This window comes from Oxyura jamaicensis, chromosome 3, assembly GCF_011077185.1.
Source record: "Oxyura jamaicensis isolate SHBP4307 breed ruddy duck chromosome 3, BPBGC_Ojam_1.0, whole genome shotgun sequence".
Lineage (NCBI taxonomy): Eukaryota > Metazoa > Chordata > Aves > Anseriformes > Anatidae > Oxyura > Oxyura jamaicensis.
The window spans coordinates 48,192,060-48,206,115 of NC_048895.1; the positions used below are offsets into that span (position 1 = coordinate 48,192,060).

Genomic DNA, 14,056 nt, shown 5'->3' on the forward strand with positions numbered 1-14,056 from the left:
GGAAAAGAAAAAGCAGAACATGAACAGGAAAGATGGGCAGCGGATACCCTACTGCCACTGACAGCAGAGAGGAGCAGGAGGCACAGGAAAAGGCAGACCCCAATTCTGGGGCAACTGTGAATCATAAAAGGTGTTGGACAGGCCCTAGCAGATCTGGCTTTGCCCCTAATGCTCCCTGTGGAACAGGATCACTGGCCAAATCCCAGCTCAGAAGCCCTGCCCTAAACCTGCGCCCCACCCACTGCAGAGACACAGCTCTGTGCTGGCACCAGCCCACCCTAATAAAATTATTAGGTGGAGCAGGGCACTGTCAGGCCCTGGTCTCCCTGACAGCTGTATCGTTCCCCACCCCACACCTCCAATCAGACTCAACAGAATATTATTAATAAAGTTCCACATGTTTATTAATAAAGTTTCCCATGTTTAGGTCCAGCTTGCGTGAACATTTTCTAGCCCTAAAACATTAATATTATAGCATACAGAGAGGGGAGCAGCTATGCAGTCACAGGGACAACTTGATCAGAAAACATTGTAAGCAAAGGATAGACAGACCAAAAAAAGGAGGGATGGGTGAGAAACCCCAAGACAGGAGTTTTTCAAGCTGCTCTTGGACGGGGTGCTAGATAATCTCATCTAGGCTCCTATGAAAGGATGGACCTGATGATCTTTAGAGATCCCTTCTAGCCTGTGTTGTTCCGTGATTCTATGAAGAAAAGGAAAGGAGGCAAGACAAAAGGCTATTCATTCCAATTTGCTTTTCCATGCCAGTGCCCTAAAGCAGACTGCCCAGAAGGCTGTGCCATCTTCAGTCGCGTGCTACTTCTGATGTCTGGACGTGGAGATAGATCTTTTTGTCCTTCGGAGCACTTTGCCTGCAAGAACAGCAAGATATAAGCAGCTACCCAGGAATTAATACTTTCAGCAAGCACCTGACTTCAAATTCCTCATTTGCCCTGCCTCTTCCCCAGAGAAGATAAGCAATTTCTCCTCAGATACAGAGAAGACTGGTAAAAGAGTGCAAAATTGGTCTAGTCTTAATCTGGGAATTAGCAAGCAACTTCATGAAAGCATAGGAGGCAACCAAGTAAGCCCTGTGCTTCCCCAAGGAGCTTTAGCTGGGTATTTAGTACAATTTCAAGTGAAAGCTGTCAAGAGTTCAGCACCCTAACTCACCTGTGAAAATTTTCAACATCTTCAACAGTCTCAGGCAAAACTCTTCCTTTCGTTTCAGGCAGAAGCAACACCAATCCACCCGCAATTAAACCAAGAACAGCTTCAAATCAAAGATGCACAGAGAGCTTGTTAGCATATACAAATTTCCAGCATATACCTTCACTTTCCACTGCCTGGCACGAAGGAGTCATAAACTGCATTTTATTTCATTCTTTAGAGAGGATGTACTCATCAGGGCTTGATATGCAGGACCAGCATGCCATCTCTGGAGGAGCTGGCAGCCAAGCAGACACAGTAATGAACTAAGTTCAGTTGTGAGTTGTGCACTGACCTAGGGTACTGAAAACTAGGCAGACAACTGTAAAAAGGGAAGAACCCTTTTTAGCCTGAGCGTAAGCCAGAAAATTGATGCTATTTACATAACTAGATTTAGAAAATACATACACAACATCAGCTCCTGCTCAATGTGTTTAATTTCTCCACTGCTAATTTCATTTACCCACTTTGCACGTTTGGTGTCCCTATTTTGAATCTACTAAGCACCCTCCTAAACATGCAGTCAGTTTAAAACTGCGTACTGCCATTCAAGACATTTTTCTATATAGCACGATGATCTAAAGATTCAGAGAAGAGTTGCAGACCTCGACCTGAAAGTTCAGGCCACTAGTCTGCAAACACTAATCTTGCATTTATTTACCCATTTCTTTCCAAATAGGTGGAGAACAGACAGTTAACAGACTGATGGAAAAGCTGCAGTATAGCAGCCATGTTTGCTCCCCATTAAAAAATGAATTATGGGAAATTCTAGATTTTGGCTCCAGGACTGAGAAAATATACCTCAGAGAAGAGCAGTAATTTGTCAGATTTGAAGCCATCAAAACAAAACCCTATTTAGACTCATTAAAATGTTAGAACATTTCTCGGCTTTTCACCATCTGTCAAATCTGTATTCACCTCCAGGTGCTTTTAAAATGCAAGGAACAATAATAAGAGCAAAGGAGACAAATGCACAGACAAGTTCCAGACTGTTAACAACTGAAGGTTACAACACATACAGATGGGGAAGGTGTTTCTGCTGAAACTGGAGCAAAATGCCTCAGCTGCTTTTCCCTCCCTCTGCAAGCTGGGCCCCACTGCTGAGCAGCTAGCAAGGAGGTACTTACTGAAGACCACCAGAGGCAGCTCATGCCAGATTTCCACCAGTCTGTAGACAATAAATGGGACAACAATTCCACCAACATCGCACAAGGCAGAGCAGACCATCACCCCGAGATTCCTGGTTCAACAGCAAAGGAATCAGGTTAGCAAGTACCGCAGGTGGAAGAGGACAGACCACGACACTGCCTTTGCACAGAGCATGTAGCTTTGCAAACCACAAAACATCAAGACGCTTTGCAAAGTAGTTTTTAGTATTAAAAGTATCTAGTTTTCTATTTGTTGGCACATCCAAAAGTCCTAAACACCAAATGAATAAAAAGCATAGCAAATAGGAACAGGAGAATATACCTGCATTTTCACACAGGTGTGAGCAAATTCCAAAGGTTAAAGATAAAAGAGAATCAGGCCCAAAGTATCAGAGGAGAATCTCCGGATACAGTAAAAAGAAAATTGTTGCTTCAGTATCTCTTGGGTGACTTAGTACAAAGGTATCAAATGATGCTTCTGGTTGTTATACACCATTAATAAAATCTGAAAGTTTATCTTCCGTTATGTTGATTATGGATAGAGAAATAAGATTTTCATATGATGTGGTGTAACTTCATATAATCATTTTCTTTCCAGTGAAGAAAAGATTCAATTGTTCAGTATAGACATCTTCCCTGTATGCAATGGTCTACGGGCACAGGCAAGAAGGAAACTTTGAAGAATTAGCATCCAAGCTTTAGTTACCTGTAGTGCATATGTCTACGTCTGAGCTACACACCCTGCAGCCCACTTACAAGTAAGGAAAATTCCAGTCCTCAGGTCAAGGGCTTGGGTGAATGTACATTCTCCATAGCAGCAGCCACTCTGGACAGACCCTTTTCAATGTTATTTTGATTCAAATAAGATACAAATCTCAGCACTACATGGGACTTCAGATCCCCCATCCATCCTGGTTGTCCCCGCTTTTACCTTTATTTCATCCACATGAGTTTCCACCTGCCTTGAAGCACATTTGTTTTCTTCATCAACTTACCTTTTAAAGCACCTTACTTGTGCTCCCACTTGCTTTATGATCAGCACTACCTGTGTAGTTCTGAGAATTATTTCATTTAGTATAACACAAAATACACATTGGCTTCAACATTTCCTGGCCAAATGACCCACTGGGAGAAGGATGCACCTACCTGATGTATGTTGGATATAGCTCAGTGTTTACAAAGCAAACCATTTCAAAAGCCATTGTGATTCCCATTCTCCCAAGGCAAGCAGCAATCAGTTTTAGCCAATGTATGTCTGCAGAGAAAAAATCATTCAATGCATTTAACTTATTCCAGTGATTTAGGATTCACTTGACACACCAGTGCTATTTTAGCACTGATCCCCTATCACTGTGTTTTTAAGGGGCCTCCTTTCACTTGTGTAATCAGGAAATAGAAAGTCAGCACTGCATGAGTTGTGTCACAGGAAAGCTTTGAAAGCAGCACAGGGGACCCAGGTGCTTTGAGATTTATTATTAGCAGTGCTACAAAACTGTTTCATTTCACTTCTGTAGAGTGAGGAGCACCACTAAAAGCGAGGAGGTAGCACCCAGTGGTGGATGTATGTTTGCAGCCTTTCAGGGCTGGAACACATGGAAGGGGAGGGAGAGGCAGGTGCTGTCCCCAGGAGGCAGTGCTGGGATGGGAAGCCACCACATGGCTTCACCCAGGTGACTTACCTGCTGGGATCAGTGCTGTGACAAGGCAGGCAGCCCCAGCCACCAGGTTTGCTGCAGCCCAGGGGTAACGCCGCCCAACGCGGTCAATGGTGACAATGATGATGAAGGCAGCTGGGAACTCAACAAGAGCAGAATAGAGGAAATCCAGGTAGATGTTCCCACCAGCTAGTCCCATGTGCATGATGAGCCCCTGGTAGAGGATGGAGCTCGTGAACCTAGACAGAGGAGAGTGTCCCAGCTTTGTTAGTCAGTCAGAAAGACTGCAGTCTGTGTCCTGCTGGAGCATTCACAACCAGAGCTTCAAAAACAACTCACCAACATTATCTTCTTACCAGTTGTACATTAAAATGAATGTGTTTTTTCTCATCTGTGGTGTCCTGACAAGGTCAATTAGCGAAGGACTCTGCTTTCCGCCCTCATCATCATCTTCAAATTTAATATCCTGCGGAAGAGCCAGCACGGTGTTCATAGGAGTTGAATGCTCCCTGCTCTCCTAGGAAAGTGCCTGGGACATGTCCTGACACTACAACCATTCACAGCAGGCAGCAGTCCCAGAATGGTGTGCTGGTCCCTTCCTCCCATGCAGCAGGCCATGTCTGGGAAGGGTTCCCTCAGACTTCCCCAAAGGTTGTCTAAGGGGACCTACTTTCAACAGTTTTCCATCTTATTTCCACAGGAAAACTCAGTTTTGTGCTTAAACAGTCTGAAGACAGTTGTGCTATCTCACCTCCATCATTAGTGGAACAGAGCTTACCACCTCCCTGACTGCAGGGCCAGGTTTTCTGATATTCAAAGTACAGTGACCTTCTACTGGCAGGAACAGATGGAAGGGACCATCGTGGTGCTTGCGTACATGCATAAGCAATCCCTGAACTTACCTCAAAATGGGGAGGCATCTTTTTCTGATTTTTTTTAGCTATATCACTGACAATTTTCTTGGCTTCATCATTTTTTCCTTGAGATATCAGCCACCTGGGAGACTCCGGTAGGAACCTATAATGTAAGTGAGTGGATGCTATTATATCGAAACAAAGCGCACATAGCATTCCCGTGTATGGAGTCTGTGGAGAGAATATCTTGGTTGATTGAAAGTGTTGTTTCTTTCCCCACAAAAAAAAAAATAAAAATAAAAAAATGTATATTGCACTGTTGAAATAGGAAGAGGAGCAGTTGTCACATGGCTTTGAGTGAGAGTAGTGCCAAAAATTTATTCAGCCTGTTGACAGCAAACTGGCACCTTCTAGGGAGCCATTGTCCAGATGTGCCTTCACAGGATAAGAAAAAATGAACAAGCTAAAGCTGGTTTACCAATTCACACAGACACACAAAAAAAAAATAATAAAAAAAAAAAAACACAGAAAAAGGAAAACAACAAATCTTTTTCTACTAAACCTAACAATTCAACCCAGACAATTTATGTCCAAAATACTCAAAAACTGAAAAATATTACTCAGAAGTTAGGAGAGATCCAAAATAAAGATGAACCCATGTGCTTTCTTTTGGCTAGACCACAAAAGCTGTTTTTTTCTTTAAAAAAAAAGTAAATAACGTTACAAATAAGTAGGCATTCAACAACCTCTTTCAGTATAGGAACTTTATTACCATTTTTCAGTATAGGATCTACTTAGTTGTCAAGGCATTTCTTTTCCTTTATGCAAAGTTTATCATTACCAGACCAATCTCCTTCAGTGCATTTCAAATTGGTCTTTCTTTTTAAAGAGAAACCAGGCGTAGCACACAGGTAAGATGCAACAAAGCGCCAGTTGCTGAGGGGTCCTGTTTCCCACCCCGTTGCTGTGCCTCCTCTTTGCATTAGGAGACACACACATCCAAAACGTAGTGCCAAATCTCCCTCGATCTCAAATCCTGGGAGCTGAGAGAAACTGCTTTTTGGGTCACAGGCAGAGGTGCAAGGAAAGCAGGCTTACCAGAGGAAGAGCAGGAAGAAGCAGCTGGGCAGGGTGACAGTGAGCTGCAGCCACCGCCAGTGAGGGATCACATAAGCAATGGCATCAAACACCAGGAGCCCAACGGAGAAGGCCGTCTGGTAGAGAATCCCCACCGTCCTCCTGTACTGTGGCCCGACGACTTCCGTCACTGAAACAGACAGGGACTGACAGCTCCACCACCAGAGCAGGGTTGGCTTGCTCAGCAGCGTCCCCAGAAAACAAAAGCTGCCCCAACACCCTGAAGATGGCCTCTTGGTAATCCTGGGCTTCCTAGCATGAAACCTCGGGACTAAAGCACCCCGGTGCTTGCAGAGGAAGGTTTGCTTTCCTGCCAGACTACCATAAGACACTGTTCCCACTCTCACACTGACCTGAGGCATCCAAGCTTTGTCCTCTGACATGGAAATCTCTGAATAATTCACACAATCCTCAAAATGCACAGAGGGATTTTGTAGCAAAACCCAGGGCTAACCTACATAATGCCTCCAAACCCAATAATGAAGCAGACTTCATTATTTTGTTTCCCAAGTGCACCTTTTCAGCCTCCAAGCACACAAATGCTTGTGCACAGGATGGCATAGAGCTTCATCCATTTGCACTTTGCAACTACACATCACCAGGTAGCTTGAGTCTTGCTTATGCAGAGTTAGGATTAATTATTCCAGCAGACAGGCATAAACATACTCATTTTTGCATCCAGTCATGTCATTTCAAGAAAGCAAACAAATTAGAGAAAGAACAAAGCAGTTATCCAGCAACTCAAGGAAGCCCTTAGTTTGGGGATGATGGATTAGCTAATACTGCTTGGCCAAATGATGAGCATAGACAAGAACAATTGCTCAGGCTCTGTAAAACTGAACCATAAGCAGTTGCAGGGTAGACAAATATCAAATATCCCAGGAGAGCATGACAAGGAGGCTGTTCTGCCCTTGTACCCTTCCCTGGGCACTCAGTAGCAGCAACCTTTATGAAGAGGAGACAAGTTTAAATGGGCTTTGGGGTTGATTCTACATGCCTTCTCTCATGAGAGAATTTCAAGGAGAAACCAGAAGAAACAAGATGTAATTGAGGGGGAAAATATCAAAATGAGGCATGTAGTCATCCTGAAAGGGATTTTACGCTCTAAAATGGCGTGAAGTTCCCCAGAGGTGATGAAGGTTTTATTTCACAGAATCACAGAATAGTCCAGGTTGGAAGAGACCTCCAAGATCACCGAGTCCAACCTCTGACCTAACACTAACAAGTCCTCCACTAAACCATATCCCTAAGCTCTACATCTAAACGTCTTTTAAAGACCTCCAGGGATGGTGACTCAACCACTTCCCTGGGCAGCCTATTCCAGTGACTAACAACCCGTTCAGTAAAGAAGTTCTTCCTAATATCCAACCTAAACCTCCCTTGGTGCAACTTTAGCCCATTCCCCCTCATCCTGTCACCAGGCACATGGGAGAATAGACCAACCCCCACCTTGCTACAGCCTCCCTTCAGGTACCTGTAGAGTGCAATAAGGTCGCCCCTGAGCCTCCTCTTCTCCAGGCTAAACAGTCCCAGCTCCCTCAGCCGCTCCTCATAAGACTTTTTCTCCAGACCCTTCACCAGCTTCGTAGCCCTTCTCTGGACTCGCTCAAGCACCTCCATGTCCTTCTTGTAGCGAGGGGCCCAAAACTGAACGCAGTACTCGAGGTGCGGCCTCACCAGAGCCGAGTACAGGGGGACAATCACTTCCCTGGACCTGCTGGCCACACTGTTTCTTATGCAAGCCAGGACGCTGCTGGCCTTCTTGGCTGCCTGAGCACACTGCTGGCTCATATTCAGCCGACTGTCAACCACTACTCCCAGGTCCTCCCCTGCCTGGCAGCTTTCTAACCACACATCTCCCAGCCTGTAGCTCTGTTTGGGGTTGTTGTGCCCCAGGTGCAGGACCCGGCACTTGGCCTTGTTGAACTTCATACCGTTGACCTCGGCCCATCGGTCCAGCCTCTCCAGATCCTCCTGCAGAGCCTTCCTACCCTCAAGCAGATCAAGGCACGCACCTAACTTGGTGTCGTTTTGCTGAAAGTTTGTGCCAGGAAAGATGCCAGGTGAGTATCTAGAACACACATGAGAAGAAATAACCACATCTTGGCAGAGGATGGTCCAGCCTGTGGGCTAGATGTTATTATTTCAATCATCCAGATAACTGCATCAGCACAACGTCTCTGCTAAAAGAATTCACAGATGTTTTGGGCGTTGACATTTACACTTCAGCTACAGTTAACTGGGTTTTACGTATTTTTGTTTGTTTGGAGTTTTATTTTGATATGAGCCTGAACTCCATAACAGATAGGCTCCAGGCAGCTCCACCATGCATTGGGTGACATTGATAGTAGGGCGGTGGTTGGACCAGATGATCCTGAAGGTCTCTTCCATCCCTAATGATTCTGTGCTGCGAGGAACACCAGCACAGCTTGGCTTTGACCATTGCTTTTAAATCCCCTGATTTGGCTTCACTCAACCAAGTGCATAGATATCCAAACAGCTCATCTTTTCCTCAGCAAGTACATGCTGTTCTTCAGTTATTTTTAGGCTGTAAATCCTGTTTGCCTTTCAATGTTGTGTCATAACGCCTCCAGACGTCCCTGCCCTCCTGCCTACTTCTTCAGTGTCCTCTTCTGTCCTCACCCTGTGGGCGACTGGGCTGCAGAGGGGTGGCTGCTGTCAGACCTGGGGCCAACTTCTTCCCCAGCCGGCACTCGCAGGAAGCAGGCCCTGATCTGCAACAGGGAGCTGACTCACAGGGAAAAGCCTACCTGGAGGTGACAGCCTTAATGTATCACCACTTGCTTTGTCTTTGAAGGCTACAGTCTTATGGGAAAAGCAACACCATTTTAAAGAATACCGAGAAGACAGAGGGAAAGCACACCCGTGATGTCAGCTTACATATATGATTTCAAAAAGCCACAAGAGGCATTTTTTAAAAGGCTTTTTCTTTTCTTCAATCTTTTGCAGCCCATCTGTCTCAAGGAGAAGGTCTGAACTCACCTAGGATGTAGCCCGCGGTCCAGCAGCCCTTGCTGACCAGCCCTTGCAAGAAGCGGAAAATCACTATCCACAGGTAGGAGGGCACAAAGACTAGGAGGATGCCGCAAACCACATTTGCGAGAATTGTGGTTAAGAGGCAAAATTTACGGCCAAACCTGGATTGGAAGATATTACATGTACAGCAAAACACTAGTCATGAGAACAGACATCAAATACAAGTTTGTGCATTTTTGAAAAAAAATCAAACACTTTGCTATACAAGGGCTAGGCACATAACTTTTATTTTTAGGCCATTACACACTTAATTGCTTTTTGATTCCCTGAAAAATTACTGTGCCAATTGTTCTGCAATTCCACAAAAGCTTTCAGGCTTCTCAGAGGAAGAAAAATTTCCCAAATGAGAGCAGCAATAGTCCCATATTCACAGATGTTTGGACTGTGGGTGTTTTCTCTGAATTTCGGAACAGTCAGTTTATTGGTCTGTTATATATAATAGGGTGAAAAATATGCACAGATTTATGATTTTGATTTGTACGCACCAGGGTAGCAGATTTATGTGCCAGGAACTTAACCCCCAAAATTGAGCATACAGATCTTGCTGTGAGTGGGCTGCACTTCACAGCTGGAGACACACAGATCTTCCTCTACTGAGTCGCCAGGCAGGAGGGAAACAAGGGAGAAAAAGAGGACCTTCAAATATTTTCATTTGCTTAACCCCAGCTGCCTGACAAGGACAACTCAAGGACAACTCTGCTGGTTCTGAAGGGGCTGTTAAAAGATGCCAGAACCCAGGGATTTCCAAACCAGCTGTACCCATCTGGCAATCTGTGTCTACTATATCAAAGTCTCTCAAATGGAAGCATGATGTTTCCAAGCTGTAGCCACACTGAGTACGACAGATGAAGCAGTAACTCCAGATCAGCATCGCCTGGCTTCTGTTAACATGCCCAGTAGCACAGCAGAGGTCTGGGGACACCATCCTAGAAGAGGTTGCAAACTCTGCAGGACTCACAGAGCAGGAGAGATTTGTGCAAACTACCCAGGACAATTTGCTTGCCTAAGACAGAGTACTTGTTTCTGATAACGTGACTGAACACCCAGTGGTTGACCTTACTTTGAAAAGAGAACAACAGGTGATACCAGTTGCACAACCTTTTTCTGCTTTTACCTAAGGTTAGCTGCTGAACCCTGATAAGGGAGGCCAAAGGGTTTTGCTGCTGTCCTGCACATACCTGTCTGCTATGTAGCCAACGTTTACGGAGCCAATAAAAAAGCCAGCGTTCACAGACGACTGAAAGAGGTCTAACTTCCAGGAGTCCTCGCACACCAGGTTAAACTGAAAGAACGACTACAGTTAGAAGCAAGACAGTGAAACGGGGAGGTTGCTCACATTCACAAGCCTCCTTTTCTTCATTTAAAGATTTAAACTTTTTTCTGGATTGTTCTGGATTGATGCTGATTTCATCAGCACCCAGGAACCTTACTGACTTAAGTTTCAACACTGAAAACAAGATCAAGCCTTGGGCAATTTCCTGGTATTTACCTAGTCATGGTTCATCTCTCAATACTGAAAAGAATGTAACCAAATTATTGCCAAGTTGATCAAATATCAAGTTAATCAAATCAGCATGGACTTGTTGTCCATGGACTGGGCATTTTAAACAGATTTTTAGGGGCTTATGGTTAACACAAGCAGTTCCAGTTGCCTTATAACCTCGTATGCCATAGTAGCCCCTGGGTGAGCACTAAGGGTGAAGGCTTCACAAAGAAGAAGTATTACAAAGAATTATTACCAAAAAAAAATATTGTAGGTGCTTGCAGAAGCCTGCCTTGTCCCACTTCCCATGGAGCACCAGCAGCACTGCTCCAGAGGAACACGGGATGAGGTACACCACATCTGTCCCTGAGGCCACGGCATTCTCATTATGCTCTGGCCTTTTGCTCACATAACCCCCCTACAGCCTAACATGTCTGGAGATCAGGCATTCTACATCCTGGGACGAGCCCTACCACATGGTTACCCATAAGTATTTGCCATCTAACCTTCCCAGCCTACTGGTGGCTGGGTTTATTTACTACAATGCATTTTTAATCAATACGTACTTCTTCCTGATACTCTGTGAGAGGGCCTGTGAGGATATTTTTCCATGGTGTTTTTGTTTTTTTTTTTTTTTCTTCCTTTGAGCAAAGTAACACGCTTTGCTCTGTCCTATCTTCTTCCTTGCTTAGCTGCCAGGCAAGGGGGAACACGGCCTGATAGCCTTACAGAAAACTCTCGGACAGAAACAAGATACATTGCCAAAATGAACCCAAAGGCACGCAACATCTGCCAGCTATCCTGTGAAGTGACCCAAGGCCTGGCCCTGCACCACCTTCAGAAGAAAAAGGAAGACAACTTTCACTGAGCACGACTGTACAAATCCAGTCAGGCTGCAAGTTCTTCGGTGTCGGACAGTCTCAGAAGATGACAGAGGCCATCTGGCGCAGAGACTTTGCTCAAGCCTTTTGCTCTGAAGATGTTGAGATGCTGCCTGCTAGGGTGACCAGGACTTTCCACATCAGAATCCATCTGAAAATATTTGGTTGCTTATCTCCTTACCTTTATGTTGTACAATCCATGGTTTGTGGAAAGAAATACCCTTACATTACATCCTCTGTTAAGGACTACAAATATGGAATTTACTACAACACAGAATTTACCTGCTCTCACACTTGCTAAAAAGTAACAACAAATTTAAGAGATAGCAGAAGTCAAGTTTATTCCCTAAGATGAAATCAAGTCTGCCATCTCAGATTTTTATTTTTTAAAAGGTTAAAGTGCCTAAAAACCTAAAGCGCTCTAAATAGCTTAAATACCATTTACACATCTGTTCTGAGAACATAAAACAGCAATTAGCTTTTCTGCGGTTTATTCCAGAATTAAACTGTTTACTTGCGGGATGCAGTTACTTTTCCCCACCCATAGTCAGTCATTTAATCATATTTGAAATAAACTTTGTTTGTTTTAAACGAAGGAAGTCAAAAACTTCAAATCTGGGTGGATATTGCAAAAAGCATGTGTGGTTTCTGGAAGGCACCAGCCCAGACAGCCGGTTTTGTTTGGAGTGTTACAGGTTCTTGATTTCTAACACACTGTTTACACACTTCCACCAATAGGACCTCTCACGCAATGGGAGTTTCATTACAGACTGGACTTTATCTACCTAGGGATTTATTTGCTCCACAGCTGAAGATATAAACCTCCTGAGCAGACCAAGGCAACACTTCGCGGCAAGGACAGAGTGAAGACTATTTGCAAAGCGTTCAGAGTAAGGTCACAGATGGAGATGATCCCCTCTTACAGGTAATCGCACTTTAATACGACATAGGCTACATCAACCATCTCCCACACCATAACAACCTTAATAATACAAGGTAAGATGGACACAGGCTTTTACCTCGGTGACAAGCGAGGTCCCTGGGTAGTCGTAGAGCCACCCGTCCTGGCAGGGGCTGAGGGGGACGGAGCTCCGGTTGCCCGTGAGGCTGCCCAGGGGGTCGGTGCAGCTGAGGCCCGTTGCGTTCCAGTCCACGTCGTACCTCCTGCAGCGGCTGTCAAAAGTGGCCCCGTGGCCGCCCCACTCGGGCACGGTGTGGTTCAGCTGCTCCGCCAGGCTCCAGCCGCAGCGCCGGCTCAGCTCCGCCACACCGGGGCTGAAGCAGCGGTGCTCGGGGGTGAACCCGAAGAAGACGACACCCACGTAAATGGGAGTGAAGGTGGCAGAGAGCAAACACAGGATGAAAAAGGTTTGCTTTTGGAACCTGTGGAATTCACCAACCTGCTCTAAAATATCATCAAATGTTGGCATTTTGGCATCAAAACCACCTCAGAACTTCATCTGTCCTCTCTGCTGCACTGATATATTTAGTTGGCAGCAAAGCTATTTAAGTAACGAAAACATTTGACCAAAAGTCAAGACTAACTCCATAAATTATTAAACGACATGTTGCAAGCTTTATTTTTTAAGGTTTCAATTGGAATCAGACCTTAATTCACCCAGGCAGAATTTGCATTTAACCCCTAACCAGAGCATGTTTTTCTCCCCCAAAACAGCTAAGTAAACAACAATACTCTGGCTATTGTGTTTATTTATTGTGTTGTCTTTTAATTTTAAATTAGACATTACTGGTTGTTTCAGTCTTCATTGACGGCTTCCTCCTAATACTGCAGAAAACAAGCTTAGGAGGACGTACTGGCAGAGGGGTAGAAAGAGAACCAGTTCCTCCCCTAGCCCAGCAAGCCCACAGAAGCCACCCACCGCCCACCAGAAAAATTATGGCCTAGGCAGCTGTGAGGATGGCTCTGTGGCCCAGCGCTCCCTGCACTCCCCTACACACCTCCTCTTGCCAGGCAGAACCACTGAAGCAAGGAACAAGAAAGGAACAAGACCTCCGCTCCTGCAGTGACCTAAAGCAGCACTACCCCAAGCCCAGCACCCCGTGGCCACCACCAGCCCACAGTGGACTTTCACCTCCCCAGCTGCAGTGCTTCAGCGTGGGGCCAGGGCTGGGACAAGTGCACAGCACCCACCATGCTCACAGCAGGAGGTAGTCATGCTCACAGGGGCAGTCAGTGAGGCCAAGGAAACAGAAATCAAAGACTACCTGGACAATAGGTATAGTTGAAAGTTATTAGACCATTCCTTAAAAAACACACCCCAGAAAACCTCACACGGCTTCTTTCCTAACAGCTCTGTTTGAACAGTTGCAACAGTTGCTAGTGATGTACACTTATTTTTCACATAAAAAAAAAAAAAAGATCCCAACTGGCATTTCCCCCCCTTCTGATCTCTTTTCCTTCACAGTGCAGTCAGGAGTCAGGTAGCACTTGACTCATAAGCAGAGACACAGCAACGCAGCACTGCGCCAGCAGGGGAGATGCTCCCCTCTGAGGGAGTCATGCTGTCGACCAGCAAAGTTCAGCACAGTTACCACAGTCATTACTGCCTTAGACTTGTATGTTATGAAAATGGCAGGACCAGAGGAGTACACTTCCCTCCTTATGTATGAA

At 45.2% G+C, this 14,056-nt stretch overlaps 1 protein-coding gene across 2 annotated transcripts; it reads right to left on the reverse strand.

Annotated features, from left to right (window-relative positions):
- Positions 1–725: 725 nt before the first annotated feature.
- On the reverse strand, positions 726–13,779 carry LOC118163510 (solute carrier family 22 member 2-like). Of its 2 annotated transcripts, XM_035320159.1 has the most exons (11): positions 12,444–13,774; positions 10,239–10,342; positions 9,007–9,161; positions 5,965–6,133; positions 4,915–5,029; positions 4,369–4,478; positions 4,037–4,251; positions 3,504–3,612; positions 2,337–2,449; positions 1,174–1,273; positions 726–872 (listed from the first exon to the last, which is right to left on the reverse strand). In XM_035320159.1, the coding sequence occupies exons 1-11, from the start codon at positions 12,852–12,854 to the stop codon at positions 806–808; spliced, it is 1,668 nt and encodes a 555-aa protein (XP_035176050.1). In that variant the 5' UTR covers positions 12,855–13,774; the 3' UTR covers positions 726–805. The 2 variants fall into 2 exon arrangements, 1 of the variants encoding a protein (XP_035176050.1); XR_004749088.1 differs by lacking the exons at positions 726–872; positions 1,174–1,273 and having other exon boundaries at positions 2,680–3,612; positions 12,444–13,779.
- Positions 13,780–14,056: the final 277 nt, after the last annotated feature.